The sequence below is a fragment of the Monodelphis domestica genome, chromosome 4 (assembly GCF_027887165.1).
Source record: "Monodelphis domestica isolate mMonDom1 chromosome 4, mMonDom1.pri, whole genome shotgun sequence".
Taxonomy (NCBI): domain Eukaryota; kingdom Metazoa; phylum Chordata; class Mammalia; order Didelphimorphia; family Didelphidae; genus Monodelphis; species Monodelphis domestica.
In genome coordinates, this window is record NC_077230.1 from 254,673,261 (window position 1) to 254,687,116 (window position 13,856).

The window sequence follows — 13,856 nt, forward strand, 5'->3', positions numbered from 1 at the left end:
CTGTTTCAATCAATTAGTCAATCAATTAGGAAAGAAAGAATACTACCATATTACATGAGGATCCAACTGACACAGGATAAATTAATTTGTAATGTATCCATTCAGTACAGTTGTGAACAGACGTTATTCAGTTGCACCCAAAAGCTCAAGGAGGAGAGGAGGCAAATGGCAGTATTAATCCAGGACCAAGAATTGAGTAAGATATGAGTAAGATAGGATAGGGGTAAAGGACCTGAGATTCCTTTTAAAGTATATAATAAATTCATCACATAAGTTTAAAGTTGTCCTGCTTGTCTATGTTTCACTCTGAACTTTCTTCTGTGGATTAAACAAGAATTCTCAGTGACACTTTTCTTCCTTTCCTTTTGTTGGTAGCATTAGCATAGTCAATAAACATCTATTAATAAACACCTACTATTTCCAGGTATTGTGGTAAGCCCTGGACATTGTGACAACTCCTCCAAAAAGAAACAGTACCCTCTCTTATGACAAATAAGTTTAGTAAAGGAAAAACGTATGTACGTACATACAAATCATGTCCAAAAATGTCTTATTCTGTATCTCTAATCCATTATATCTCTGCCAAAAGGTGGGTAGCATCCTTCACCATCAGTTTTTTGGAATCACTGTTGGTCACAGCATTGATCATAGTTCTTATGTCTCTCAAAGTTATTGTTTTTTTTTTTTAAATTGTAGCTATTAAATCAATTATTTTTCTGGAGTTTTCATTACCCATGTCTCTTGAACTGACTTTCTTTTTTTTTTTAAACATTATTTTATTTGGTCATTTCCAAACATTATTCATTGGAAACAAAGAACATTTTCTTTTCCTTCCCCACCACCCCCACCCTATCCCATAGCGGACACTTGATTCCACTGGGTATCACATGTATTCTTGATTCGAACCCATTTCCATGTTGTTGGTATTTGCATTAGAGTGTTCATTTAGAGTCTCTCCTCAGTCATATCCCCTCCACCCCTGTAGTCAAGCAGTTGCTTTTCCTCGGTGTTTTTACTCCCACAGTTTATCCTCTGCTTGTGGATAGTGTTTTTTAGATCCCTGCAGATTGTTCAGGGACATTGCATTGACCCTAATGGAGAAGTCCATTACCTTTGATTGTACCACAGTGTATCAGTCTCTGTGTATAATGATTTCCTGCTTCTGCTCCTTGAACTGACTTTCTTGCCAAGATTTTAGGACATGGAAGGCCACGTTTTTCTTTTTGAACTTCATCTTTCAAAATCAAGGGCTCCATCATAAATTCCAAGATTTCCACTTCAATAAATGGTTTCTACTTCCTGTGTTAGTAATTTCTAGAGCTTTTCACTATTGTTAGTGATAGCAAGTTAGAGGTAATAGTTGAAAAAAAAAAAGCTTTCAAACACAAAGTGTGGAAAATGTCTGCTGGTCCCATAATCTGTTCAGTCACTCTAACTTGGGGTCAGCTTCAAATACCAAGGACAATGATATTAATTTATTACCAGTGCCAAAAGGCAACAGTTATTTCCTCATCCACAAGGAGAAACTAGTACTGGTCCTAACAGGAATATCTGCACACCCACTAGTTATGAGGGGTTAAAAAGGATTTGATTACATCACCTGGATTCCAACCAAAATTCTAGAGGAAACATAGTCTATATTGGTCTGGACATGTGTATTATAACAAGAGAAACCTCTGTAATTCAGCCAATTCTGCTGTATAGGTATTACCTTTGCTTTTAAAAAGTTATCCCAGTGTATTTGATCAGTTTCAAAAGGTGACTGAATCATTAGCAAAGCATTAATTCCCCACTGGGCTCCAGTGCACATCTAGAGGCAGTGAGGTAGTACAATGAATTGAACTTTCTGAAGTCAGGAAGACCTGAGTTCAAATTATAGCCCAGATACTTAACTAGCTCAGGTGGGTGATTGAGCAACATACCTGCTAAATTGTCTGCCTCAGTTTCCTCAACTATAAAATGTGGATTAGACTAACATCCATTTCCCCAGGTTGTTGTAATTATCAAATAAGCTTGGCACATAAACCTACTCTGGATTGGATGCCTCTTTACCGATAGACAACATCTCTAGAAGCATAAGGTAAAAATAACTTCCTTTACTTTCAGCGAGAAAACCCAACATTCTACTAATCTTCCATTTCTTCTTCTTCAAAAAAAAAAAAAAAGCTTTCCTTCTGCCACTTCTCCTTTCCCCCATTAGCTAGCTATCATCTATAACATTATAGTATAGCTCCTCACTGAGTATATGACAGATAAATTTAATACCTATTTTTTCTCAGAATCAACATTCCTCTCCCATGATAAACAACCTATTAGTATAGTATTTCTGGCTTACTGGAATGAGAGCCTCCTGAATCTTTATTTTAGTACCTATGAAACCTACTGAAAAACTGGTAGAAAAGGGCCTTTAGCCTAAAGATTGCCCTGTTGACTTACTTGGAGGTGATAATTCTTTTAACGTTCCTCTGTGCCTTTTTCATGTGAACTCCCATCTAACCATGCTGCTTATCATCAAAGAAATATATTTCTATAAGGAATATTCTTTTTATTTAACTAAGCAAGATAATCTTTGAAAAGGTAATTCAGCTTGCCCCAGGACAAGGGTAACACCAAGGTATCACATATTTCCTTTCCATTTCTATCACACCAACTATGCCTATATTTACTCTAATTTAAATCCAGATCCTCCTGAAACTGTGATCTAGTTCCTAGCACTGTTTACTTTTTCATAGGATGATATAGTATCCTTTCTAGGTAGTAAATACTCTCCTTAAAACACTCAAGTTGATGTATATCTAAGGCTGGGTCTTTTCAAGATAAGATGGCTTAGAAAAGCAATCTTCCCAATTGCCTTTAGGGAAGAGGAAGCAACAATTTAAGGTCTGTGAGGACAATGAGTTTTTCATATATTGACATGTGTCCAGCACAGTGGTAGGCATGTTAAGGGCTCAATAAATGCTTACTGAGCTATATTAAGGGTAGTGTAAAGATTATTTATTTTATTATTCCATGTTTCTCTGAAAAGATAATATGTTTGTTTTTAAAAGACTGGGCTTGTTAGTTTTCTGCTTATATGTGCTTTCTTTTAAAGTACTAAATTTAAACTGCTTATAATAAATAGGAAGACCCACAAAAATCATATACTCAAAGATGGAAAAATCTTTAATATTATAGATACAACTATGGTTTAGTTGCCCAAATGCAATTACCCCCATTTGTTCCACTAGACATAATTAAGGTTCTCTTTAGGATACATATCCTGTGTGATACAAAGCCCTTGGACCATGTGTAAAGTGAACATGTCTGTCAGATTTCAGGGAAAAAAATGTACTTTTAACAAGGCTTGAGTGTCTTCTGTCAGATTACATATCTCGATTTTGAGTTTCAAAAGTATAGTTGCCTTCAGGTTACACATTGATTTCAAATCCTGAATGAGAACATTCAATTTTATAAAGAAAACATTCAAAATGTGAAAATAAAACTGGTAAAATAGGTTACGATTCCACATATTATAATAATTTTTCAGAGATTCACTAAAAAATTCCTTTAAAAAGCAAACTCAGTATATTTAAAAGAACTAGATTTATACAAATTCTACTTAAAGACAATTATTCTCTAAAATTAGACACTCCTATATCAATGACAACATTTCCATGAACATGAGATAAAAAATAACTCCTCTCAATTGCAGAGATTCTGCTCATCTATCATATCTTCTTTTACTTCCTGCCCACAAATGCCTGCTAGATCTGACAATCACTTCTCAATAATCTGGGAACTTTATTTCAAATCATTTTCTTCTCTATTGTATCAAAGAATTTTGTATCCTCACGACAAAGCAGTTTTCTTCAAATAATATTTCACATGCTTAACAAAAATATAACTTTAGACATCTAAATTCAGTTGTTGTTGTTTTTTTTAAAAGCAAAGGTATCCCAAAACATAGGGAGAAGGAATAGGTCACTGACTTAATCTCCTGTCCAAAAAAAAAAAATAAGAAAGAAAGAAAGATTGCAACAAATCAGGTCTGAAATGGTTCAAAGGAATTTGATAGCACAGATGGGACTTGAAAAACTACTCATAAACTGACTGAAAAATTACACCACAAATCAGGATAAAGTCAGCTAATAACACTAACCACAATTGTTGCATAAAGAGGCTATAAAGGGAAGGAGAGAGCCTTAGAATTTTAATAAAACTTCAAAATTACCATAATTTCACTAATTTGCAATGTTAGCAACAAAGGTCTATAACTTAATAGGCTATAGATCATAATCCTTCCTATGCCATAAACCAAATGAGGATTAAAACAATTGAATCAAGCACTTTTCCTTACTTCTAAGAATGTTAAGGCAAGGAGAGAAGAGTGTTGTGATTTATACCAAACTTCTTTTGTTTGCCTTTGGAAAAGGTCAAGCCCTGAGCAAATAAAAGTGCTTCCATGGTGGCAGTACTTGTTCCCAGGAAACTCAGTGCTTACAGTACTTGACTGACCAGAGCCATGAAGCAATTCTTCTTCATAAAAACAGTAATGTCCCTTTCATGGTTTGAAGTTCTTATTAATCCTGGAAGCAGAAACCCTTTTCTGCAAGGACTGCCTCATTTAGTCACTGCTGTAACCAATCTGCATTGCTCTTTAAGAGCTCCTATTGTTACTTGCTTTCAGATAATAATATCTTATCAAACTTTCATGCAACAATAAATGGTTAAATTATGCTACTATTGGAGACACTAACTAAATTTGAAGAAGTTTGGGCCAAAGCACAAGTGAAAAAATAATGATCTTACCTTGATTTGTATCAAGTCTAAACTAAAGGAGTTACATGTGATTTAACATAATCACTTGAAAAGACAAATGAATCCTTTTAGATTTTGTTTTAAAAATTATCTATGCTTTTAAATATTTTTCTAGTTACAAATTTTAAAAAACCTTTCATTATATTATTATTAAAGAATGATCCAAAGCTACGTTTTTAAAAAAACTTTGAATTTTAAAAAAATCACAAATTTGCTTAATAGTTAACTTTCTAAAGTTTCCTTGCCGTATGCAGGCATTTGAGCTTACTCTCTTTGAATATCTATGCTACCAATTAAACTTTGTATTGCTTACACTAACATAGTTACTACTTATTGATTTAGATTAATTATGTGTCCTATTTACTTAGTCACATCCACTATCTTCAGACTGTTTTTCTTCTTTCACATGAATAAAAAAAAAAAGAGCATGACAGAGTATTCAACAGTGTTCTTCTAGGGTTTTCCCCCCTAAATCAGTGTGGTATTGTGGCTCACTCTCTCCATTGATGCCCACCCACTGAGCTGACTGTAAGCACACTACAGAGAGCTAAGGGTACACTTTCATCTCTCTCCCACTCAGTCTCAATACCAAGACAAATAGGAGGAGACTTTCCCTCCCCTTATATATGGAAATACTTTATGTGATTGCAAGTTGAACTGTTTTTGCAATCCAATCAACATTTAATGGCCAAATTACAGTCTTCATTTTTAAAGGGAACTCATACAAGTTACATTTAATATAGCACACTTTAATTACATCAGGACATAGAAACTTCATGTAACAGCTAAATCATTAAATATACAAAACATACTGTATGTGTTCATAATATTACTACTTGGCAAGTAGTAATGGAGGAAGCACAAAAGTCTGTGTCAAGAATACTCACAGGCCAGAATATTTTATTTGGCTTTCTCAATTTATACACATTTACAAAAGTTTGCAGTAGGCAATAAAAATCTAGGCCACCTTTCTGAAGTAGAATAAAGTATTAAAAGACATTTTGAATTTCAAGATGCAATTAATATCTAAATAGTACTAAGCTCTATACTGGTAAAGGGCCAAAAAAAGCTGAAAAGTAGTTAATGCTGAGGACATGAAATCCGAGTTGTACCATGTATCATTTTAATTAACAAAACCTTTTCTTTGACATTTGTATCTATCTTTTTAGACTGATTTTACATTACTTTCTGACAGTTATTCCTTCCAATACATGACATTCCACTGTTGTGGAATAGTTTCCCTCATGCCTGAAATCCTCTCCATCCCCACCTTTTAAAGTCCCATGCTCAGTCCCAAGGCTCAGTTCAGGTACCATCTCCATCCCGCCCCCCCAGTTCACAGAATAAAGAATTTAGAACTGAGAGAAATTTAAGAGGTCATCTAATCCAAGATCTCAAAGTGACTAAATCCAATGCTCTGTATTATTATACTTTGGGTATATTTTGTATTTATTTACCCAGAGTGCATGATGTCCGTCTCGTCTTCCCATAGATAAAAAACATTTAAATGAGAAAAGAAACTCAAAAAATTTAACATGAGAATAATTCTAATATGCTAGTACTTTTACGTATTTGGTTTGAGATCTGAAAAATTTGCATTAATTTTGTAAATCATAAATACCCATAGATCGTGATTTTTTAACATTTTGTTATTTTAACAAAATAGTAATTTTAACATGATAAATGACTATAAAAAATATCTGACGATAAAAATTAATCTCAGTAGATAAATACTCATCTCACCCATAGATGATACTGAAAACTAAATCAGGAAGTCATTCAGCAGTTCATAAAGAAATAGGAAGTTGTTGACCAACTACTTGAAGAACTATTTCCTGGAGGGAAAACTATAAGACAGCTGGGGTGAGCAATATTTATTTTCAGAATAGTGGAAAGATTAGTAGGATTGTTGAGATTTGGGGGCTGTTTTTTTTTGGCATCAATTCCATGTGTTACAATCTAGAGAAGCATTGAGTTGTAAAGTAAGTAAAACCAGACAAATATGATTATCTGTACTGCACATATTTATCAGGTATGGGTGATATACAAAAAAAGAGAAAAGACTACTCGTTACATTCTAACTACCCCTCCATGATAACTTTTGTTAAGATAAGGTAGAAGCCTTGTTCCATGAAAGCTCACTCCTTAAAATTTCTTCTAGATATCTTTAAAAATACTATTAAATACTATTTGAAAATTGTTTAATAACTCTGTAGTGTAAAGGTGGGAAAATGGAAAAGATCTTGAAACCAACTAGTCTATCTATGGTAGTATAATGGTATATCCAGAGCCAACTCCTTTATCCATTCAAACAAATCCCATCACTTATTAAGAATTCAGCCAATTTACAAAAATATCTATACACTAAGTTAACATCCCTCTAAATATGCTTAAGTTTTAGTTAACTAAAATGTAGTTTTATCCAAGTTAATCAAACAAAATTATATAAGAGAAAATTTTTGTTGAAATGAATGTATTTTATGAATCTACCCTGAATTTTCTACATTGCTATATCAATAGTTTTCTCTTCAAATATCAAAGAAGATGTATTCTTTATGCCATTTTTTTTGTTGTCATGGCTTCTAACACACTGGGAAGGAGACTATGCTTTTAAAAATGAATAAGCATAATTGCTAGGTTTTTAATTCTAGCATCCACTGAACATTTCAAAATTTCAATTTATTTTCCTTTTCTAATTCTAAACTATTAGACATTCTAATCAATATTCTATAAATAACATTACTTCAGTAAAAGGGAAAAAAGCATTAAAAAAGTGAACTTGCTGTTGTAAAACTGAAATTTTCAAATAATTTGCCACTAAACCTTCAACACTTTAGATTCTCTCAATTCAGACTGGCCTTGATGACAGATATTATTAAGTTATCTCTATCCAATCAACTACTATTCTGAGATGCCATAAGCATCAATTCATATATCCTAGAGTGATTCCCGGTGACTATACAACAATCACAGTTTAGTTACAGGGAAATTAGAAAAGTTTAACATATAAATGACCTTGCTTCCCAGCCTCCACCAACACAATACACAGCACAACACAATTCATTAAGCAAAGAGATGCCACCTAGGATATTATATAAATTTAAGAGCTGGAAAGAATCTTAAGAGATCATCTAGCTCAACTTTTACTGCAGGAGTCTTTCCAACCACATCCCAGATAAAGTGTCATTTAAGTCTCTGTTTGGATACTTGCAATATCAAGGAACTCAAACTCACAAAGCAAGATAAATTCCTTTAAAGAAAAAACAAAACAAAACAAAACCTGCACCAACACTCTTACACCAATTCTATATATGTTTCCTTGTAATTCTTACTACTGGTTAAATTAGACTCTGACCTTCAGAGTTATATAGAATTGGTCTAATCTCTCAGACAAGAACCCTTCAAATATCTAAAAATAGTTGTATATTCCCTCTAATCTGCTTTTCTTCAGTCTTTGCTATAATTTCCATTTCCTTTAACATTTTTCATTCATTTTGGCCTCTGGATCCCTTCATCTGGATGTAAATTGCCAGTTACCCCCTTCTCTGGACATAAAAGCAGTTGTTTCAAAGTCTCTCTTAAAATGTGACCAGAAAATTTGAAAATTAAAAGTAGAAGAATATTATCTTCCTTTGTAATGAAAAAACTTTTCTTTAAAGTTGCAAATGTAATTAAAGTATTAAAAGGAATAATTAGCAAGTGGGTATTTCTAGCACCTAAGAAAGATATTTGACAGTTTCCACTTCAATTAAATTTATGGCTAACATAAAGATATCAAGTAAGCTGTTCTGAATAAACATCCAGTGTCCTCAAAGCATTTATATAAAAAATTCAAAATAATAGTTTTACACCTTCTAACTTATATAACAATAGACTGACCAATTTACAAATATTATAGGATGCAAAATTACTAAGAGACTATTAATGTCATCCTTTAAGTGTGAACAGAACTCCCCATTCTCCCAACAGCACCAACCAAGGAAAGCAGAAAGCAAACAGCCTATTAAGCTGTTTAAAATCTCCCCAGGTCAGCATGTGACCCAGCAGGGAGAGGTTCAAAAAGTACAGCCTTTATTTTTCTTCCTAACAACCTGGTTTGTTTCCACTCCTTTCCCCTTCAAGACCCATCCTTCACAGCTAGCCGCTCTTTCAATCATTGACTTTGGATGTCTGCTAGAGAACAAGCGGTCTGGACCATGCAGATGAGTTTGCCAGACTTGTGTGTACTTTCCAGTCTCAGGCCCTTTATTGTTCTTGTTGAAACCTGACCCTTTGAAATGGATACCAGGACACCAAGAAAAGGACAAAAAAAAGAAAAAAAACTTGTGGAGAAGAGGAAAAGAAACTGTAGAAACTCTCCAAGATCAATTCATTTCCTCTGCTCTTCACTTGAATGAGTATAAGAATAAATTGCCAAAAACTTAAAAACTCATTTAGCAAAAGGTCACTTAAGAGAGCAAATGTGTTTTGTAAGATGGAAGATAACAAAAAACAAACCACCTAGAGATAATATCAAAAAGTGAATATTAAGGCACACCCACATAGTAAAATCACTGTAATGAGTGTAATTATCTGAAATAAAGAATAATTCTAGTAGTTCATACTACAAACTAACAATCACAACGTAGGTTATTTTTTTATTATCTTATCAAGACTCAAATAAATCTAACAAAGAATGTTATGGGTCAGGTGATTTTTGTAAAAATTAATATCAAATTGCCTAAATATTATATATCTAAAAGAGTAAGTTTCCTTCAAAGAAACTCTAGCCATTAATATTCGGGGTATGTAGAAATACTTTGCATAAGATTTGATTCAAAACACATGAAGCAAAAAGGTTAGAGATGTTATCTCATTTCAAATACTGATATATTCAACTACACTTTTCATATTTTCTTAAAACACTTCAGGGTCACTTCACCATCTTGGTGGAGACCCATTAAAAAAAAGGCAAGTCTCCTGAAATCTGAAGTTAACATCATCAGATTTTAAAGAAAACCACCCATTTCCAATGGCTTACATATCAAAAAATAATTTATGTGAAGATTTCAACAAAAGATACAAACTCAGAAATTAAATCCACAAACTCAAAAAAGAACAAATCTGAATACTCTTTACAATATTTCTCCTCTGACAATATTTACTCTCAAACAGAAATAAATTTAGTGTTGTAATACTAATAAGATATACATTTAATGATTGTTGGTTTGCCCATAATTCTTGCCATTTGAAAATAACATAGCATACATTCATGTTTTTGTCTGAGGTAAGTAGGTTTGAAAAACAAGAATTTCAAAACTGCTACAAAGAAAAAATTTTTTTGCTTTACAAAGCAAAAACCTTTGTAAATAAAAATCCATCAAGCTCTTAAAATATCACAAAACTAAAACACTTTTTTTTTGCAAAGCATCGCAATAAAGAAAATGATCAAGACATACAAAAGCTCAGCTATGAATCTCATTGGGTAATTCCTAAAAGGACATGTGTACATATATATGTGTACATGTATATGATAATATAACATCCAGAACATATTTCATACTATATATAAAATTTCATTTAAATTTTCATTTCACATTAAGCATCTGCTTTATGAAAGTATTGGGCACACACAGATGGAAAAAATAATTATTGCCTTCAAAGAGATTAAAATCTAATAGGTGAAATAAGGCACAAATAAATAATACAAGGCATATAATTCAATAGGGTAAAGAAGAGAGTCAGATAAAGTGCTCCAAGAAAATGTGGTAAGTTCAATTTAACGGTGAGAGAGAGAATAAAGGTGGGAATTCAGAGAAGACATAAAAGAGTAAGTGATATCTAGGCTGAGGAATAAAGGAAGAGATTTCAATAGGTAAATGTAAAAATGTGTTCCATATCAAATATAAAGAAGAATACATAAGATATGATGCCGAATGAGATATCAGAATAATGTTATATTCTCATTAAACTTAACTTTTAGTGAGTGATGGAGAAGAGCGAGAAATTATACTAGAAAGGGAGGCTAGAACCAGCTTCAGAGGCATAGGAGAAAGGAAACTGGATATCTGAATTTGAGTCCCAGTTGTAACACTAGTTTGGCCTATTACCATATACTGAATAACTCTAGACCTCAGTTTCCTCATCTGTGAAATGAACCTACTAAACTACTTAAAGCATCTACATCAGGAAAGACCAAAAAGGTCAGAGATAAATCTTGGTTGAGCTGTTTTTGTGGAGGCTTTTAAATGTCAAGCTAAGGATCTCAGAGTCTGAACAAGGGAGGGACATGGTCAGGCCTGTACCTTGTTTTGGCATGTAAAGGATAGATTGGAAAAGAGGAGCTAATCAAAGAGGCCAATGAAATACTCCAGGTAAAAGGTCATAAGGCCCTTAGATAGGGTAGTGGCCATGGTTGTCAAGACAAAGAAAAGGGAACAGAGAGAAAATATGTTATCACATATATATATGGTATATATATATGTAGAAATGTCACAAAAAGAAACCTGCAAGTTGGCATAAAGAACAGATTTTGAATTTAGGATATAAATGATAGTTATTTATGTAAAACTGGAATGAAGGAAGAGCCCATCCAGGTGCTGTTATTTGGGACTTTAACTGGACAATTTCACCAGGGGAAGAGAATGGGCAAAAAGACAAGAGCCTTGGAAACCACCAGGACTCAAGGAGAAGGAACAGGAGCAGGAGGAGGAGGAGGAGGAGGAGGAGGAAGGAGGAGAGGCACTGGCTAAGGTGATCAAGAAAGGACAGCCAGAGATGTCAGAATCAGAAAAGGAGAAAGTAGGGAGGAGAAAAGAGTGCTCAGTAGAAACCACCTCCACAGCAACATCAAGGAAGCTAAACTTTGAAGAAATACAAAGACCACTGAATGTGGTTATCTTACCCTATGGTGGGCAACCCTTGAATCTTCCTCTCATCAGATGTGGCTCAAAGAGGGGATAACATACATACTCAGATAGATAGAGAACTCTATCTTACCCTATAGCGAAGGAGAAAGGGATGGGGATAAGAGAAGGGGAGGGGGACATGGACAAAAGGAAAGATGGGTTTGGAGAAACATTGCTCAAAAGTAAACCACTTATTAGGAGGCACAGAGTGAAAGGAGAGAAAAAATACTAAACAGGGTAAAAGTATGAGGGAGGGAAATATATATAGTTAATTATCACCACTGTAAATGTGAATGGGATGAACTTACCCATAAAACAGAAGCAGATAGCAAAATGGATCAAAAACCAGAATCCTACAGTATGCTGTCTATAAGAAACACATCTGAAACAGGGAGACAACACACAAAGAGCAAAGGAGGGCAGAAACGATTACGTTTCCATAATTTCACTCTAAGTAAATAGACAAGGAACAAAATATATCAAATTATACAGAACTGGGGAATATATTGGTGAAAAGTAAAATCAATAAGTGCCTATTCTGTGCCAGGCACTAGAGATACAAAAAAAAAAAAGGCAAAAAACCAGAATCCCTGTTTTCAAGGAATTGACAATCTCTTTGGGGGAGATAATAAACAACTATATACAAACAAGATATTTTTCAGGTAAATTGGAGTTATTCTCAGAAGGAAGGCACTCAGACTGAAGAGAATGGGGAAGGCTTCTCAGAGAAGGAAGCCAGCAGGTGATGGGAGGAGATGAAGAATTCCAGGCATGAGGGACAGATATGGAAGTCCTGGAACTGGGAGACAGTGCCATGAGGGAAGGAGAGCAAAGAATACTGTGCCGCTATATTGCAGAGTATATTGGGGGTGGAGGAAGGGAGGAAAGGACTAGGCTCTAAAGGGTTTTAAAAGTCAAACAGGATTTTAGACTGGATCCTAAAGGTAAAATGGAGTGTGTCGGGGATCAATCTGACAGCTCAAAGAATAGGCCAAAGGAGGAAAGACTTGAGACTAACCAGAAAGTGACAGCAACCAGACACGAAGTGTCTAGGGCCTCCACCATGCTGCTGCCAGTATCAGAGGAGAGAATGGGGCAGATAGGAAGAGATGTTAAGTAAGGCAGAAATGACAAGACTTGAGAATAGACTGGCTGGGGGTTGGGGGGGTGTCCTGTATTAAGGGAGTTTGTATGAATAAAAATCTGAGGATGATACCTAGGAAAGATAAATTCAGTTTGGAAAATGTTAAGTTTGAGATGTCTACAAGACATCCAGTTTAAGATGTCCAACAGGACATCATCTGGTTAGAGAATTTGGTCAAGAGAGAAGGGCTGGACAAAGATATTTGAGAATTATCTCTATCAAGATGATGGTTCAATCCATGGGAGCTTATGAGGCCACCAAGAGTATTTCAAAGCATAAAAGAGAAGCAGTAAGAGCACACTTATTTTTTTCTAGAAGTTTTGCTAAAGATTGAAGGGGCTGGCATAGTCAAGGCAAAGTTAAATGCATCTGAAGTTTTATTTAAAAAAAAAAACTGAAGATTTCTTACCTCTCCTATCCCTCAATTAGTTTTACTTACTTTAAAAAGTATCTCTGGCCAGATGATGTCTTGGCCATCTCCCAGCCTGCTGGTAGAGGTACATCATCTGGGATCTCAAAAGAAGACTGTCTAAGGTGTTGGCCAGTGGGTGCAGCTCCTGGGCCAGAGACTACTCCAGAAGGGCTAAGTGTCCCGGGTGAAACAGCCCCTAGTTGTAACGAGGCTGGAGAGGAATGGGCTCGAACATGCTGAGGAGTCAGGGCTCCTGCAGTTCCTGCATCAGTGCTGGCCTGACAGAAATTTAAAAAAAAATTGCTTTCATTAGAATATTATTCCACAGAAAAATATTAGTAACATGTTATGATACTAAAGGAATTTTCAGTGGTTAGTACTTGACCCAGGAATAAATAATGCCTGCAATTTCTATAGTGCTTTATAGATTTGAGAGCATTTTCACATACATTCTCTTACTTGATCTCAACAATCCTGTGAAGTAGGCAGAACAATGATCTTCTGGTCTTTTTGTTTTGTTTTGTTTTGTTTTTAAGTGAAGAAATTTCAGCTCAAATAAATTAAGTGACTTGCCTAAGGTTTACCAAGTAAGTGACACAGCTATGACTAAAATCCT

At 34.5% G+C, this 13,856-nt stretch overlaps 1 protein-coding gene across 12 annotated transcripts in view; it reads right to left on the minus strand.

Annotated features, from left to right (window-relative positions):
- The window catches only part of YAP1 (Yes1 associated transcriptional regulator), a 153,346-nt gene that overhangs the window by 134,551 nt on the left and 4,939 nt on the right, over positions 1-13,856 (minus strand). For all 12 annotated transcript variants that reach the window (XM_016433891.2, XM_016433892.2, XM_016433890.2 and 9 more), the window contains exon 2: positions 13,268-13,518. In XM_016433891.2, the coding sequence (XP_016289377.1) occupies positions 13,268-13,518 (251 nt within the window). The remainder of the gene's footprint in view (positions 1-13,267; positions 13,519-13,856) is intronic.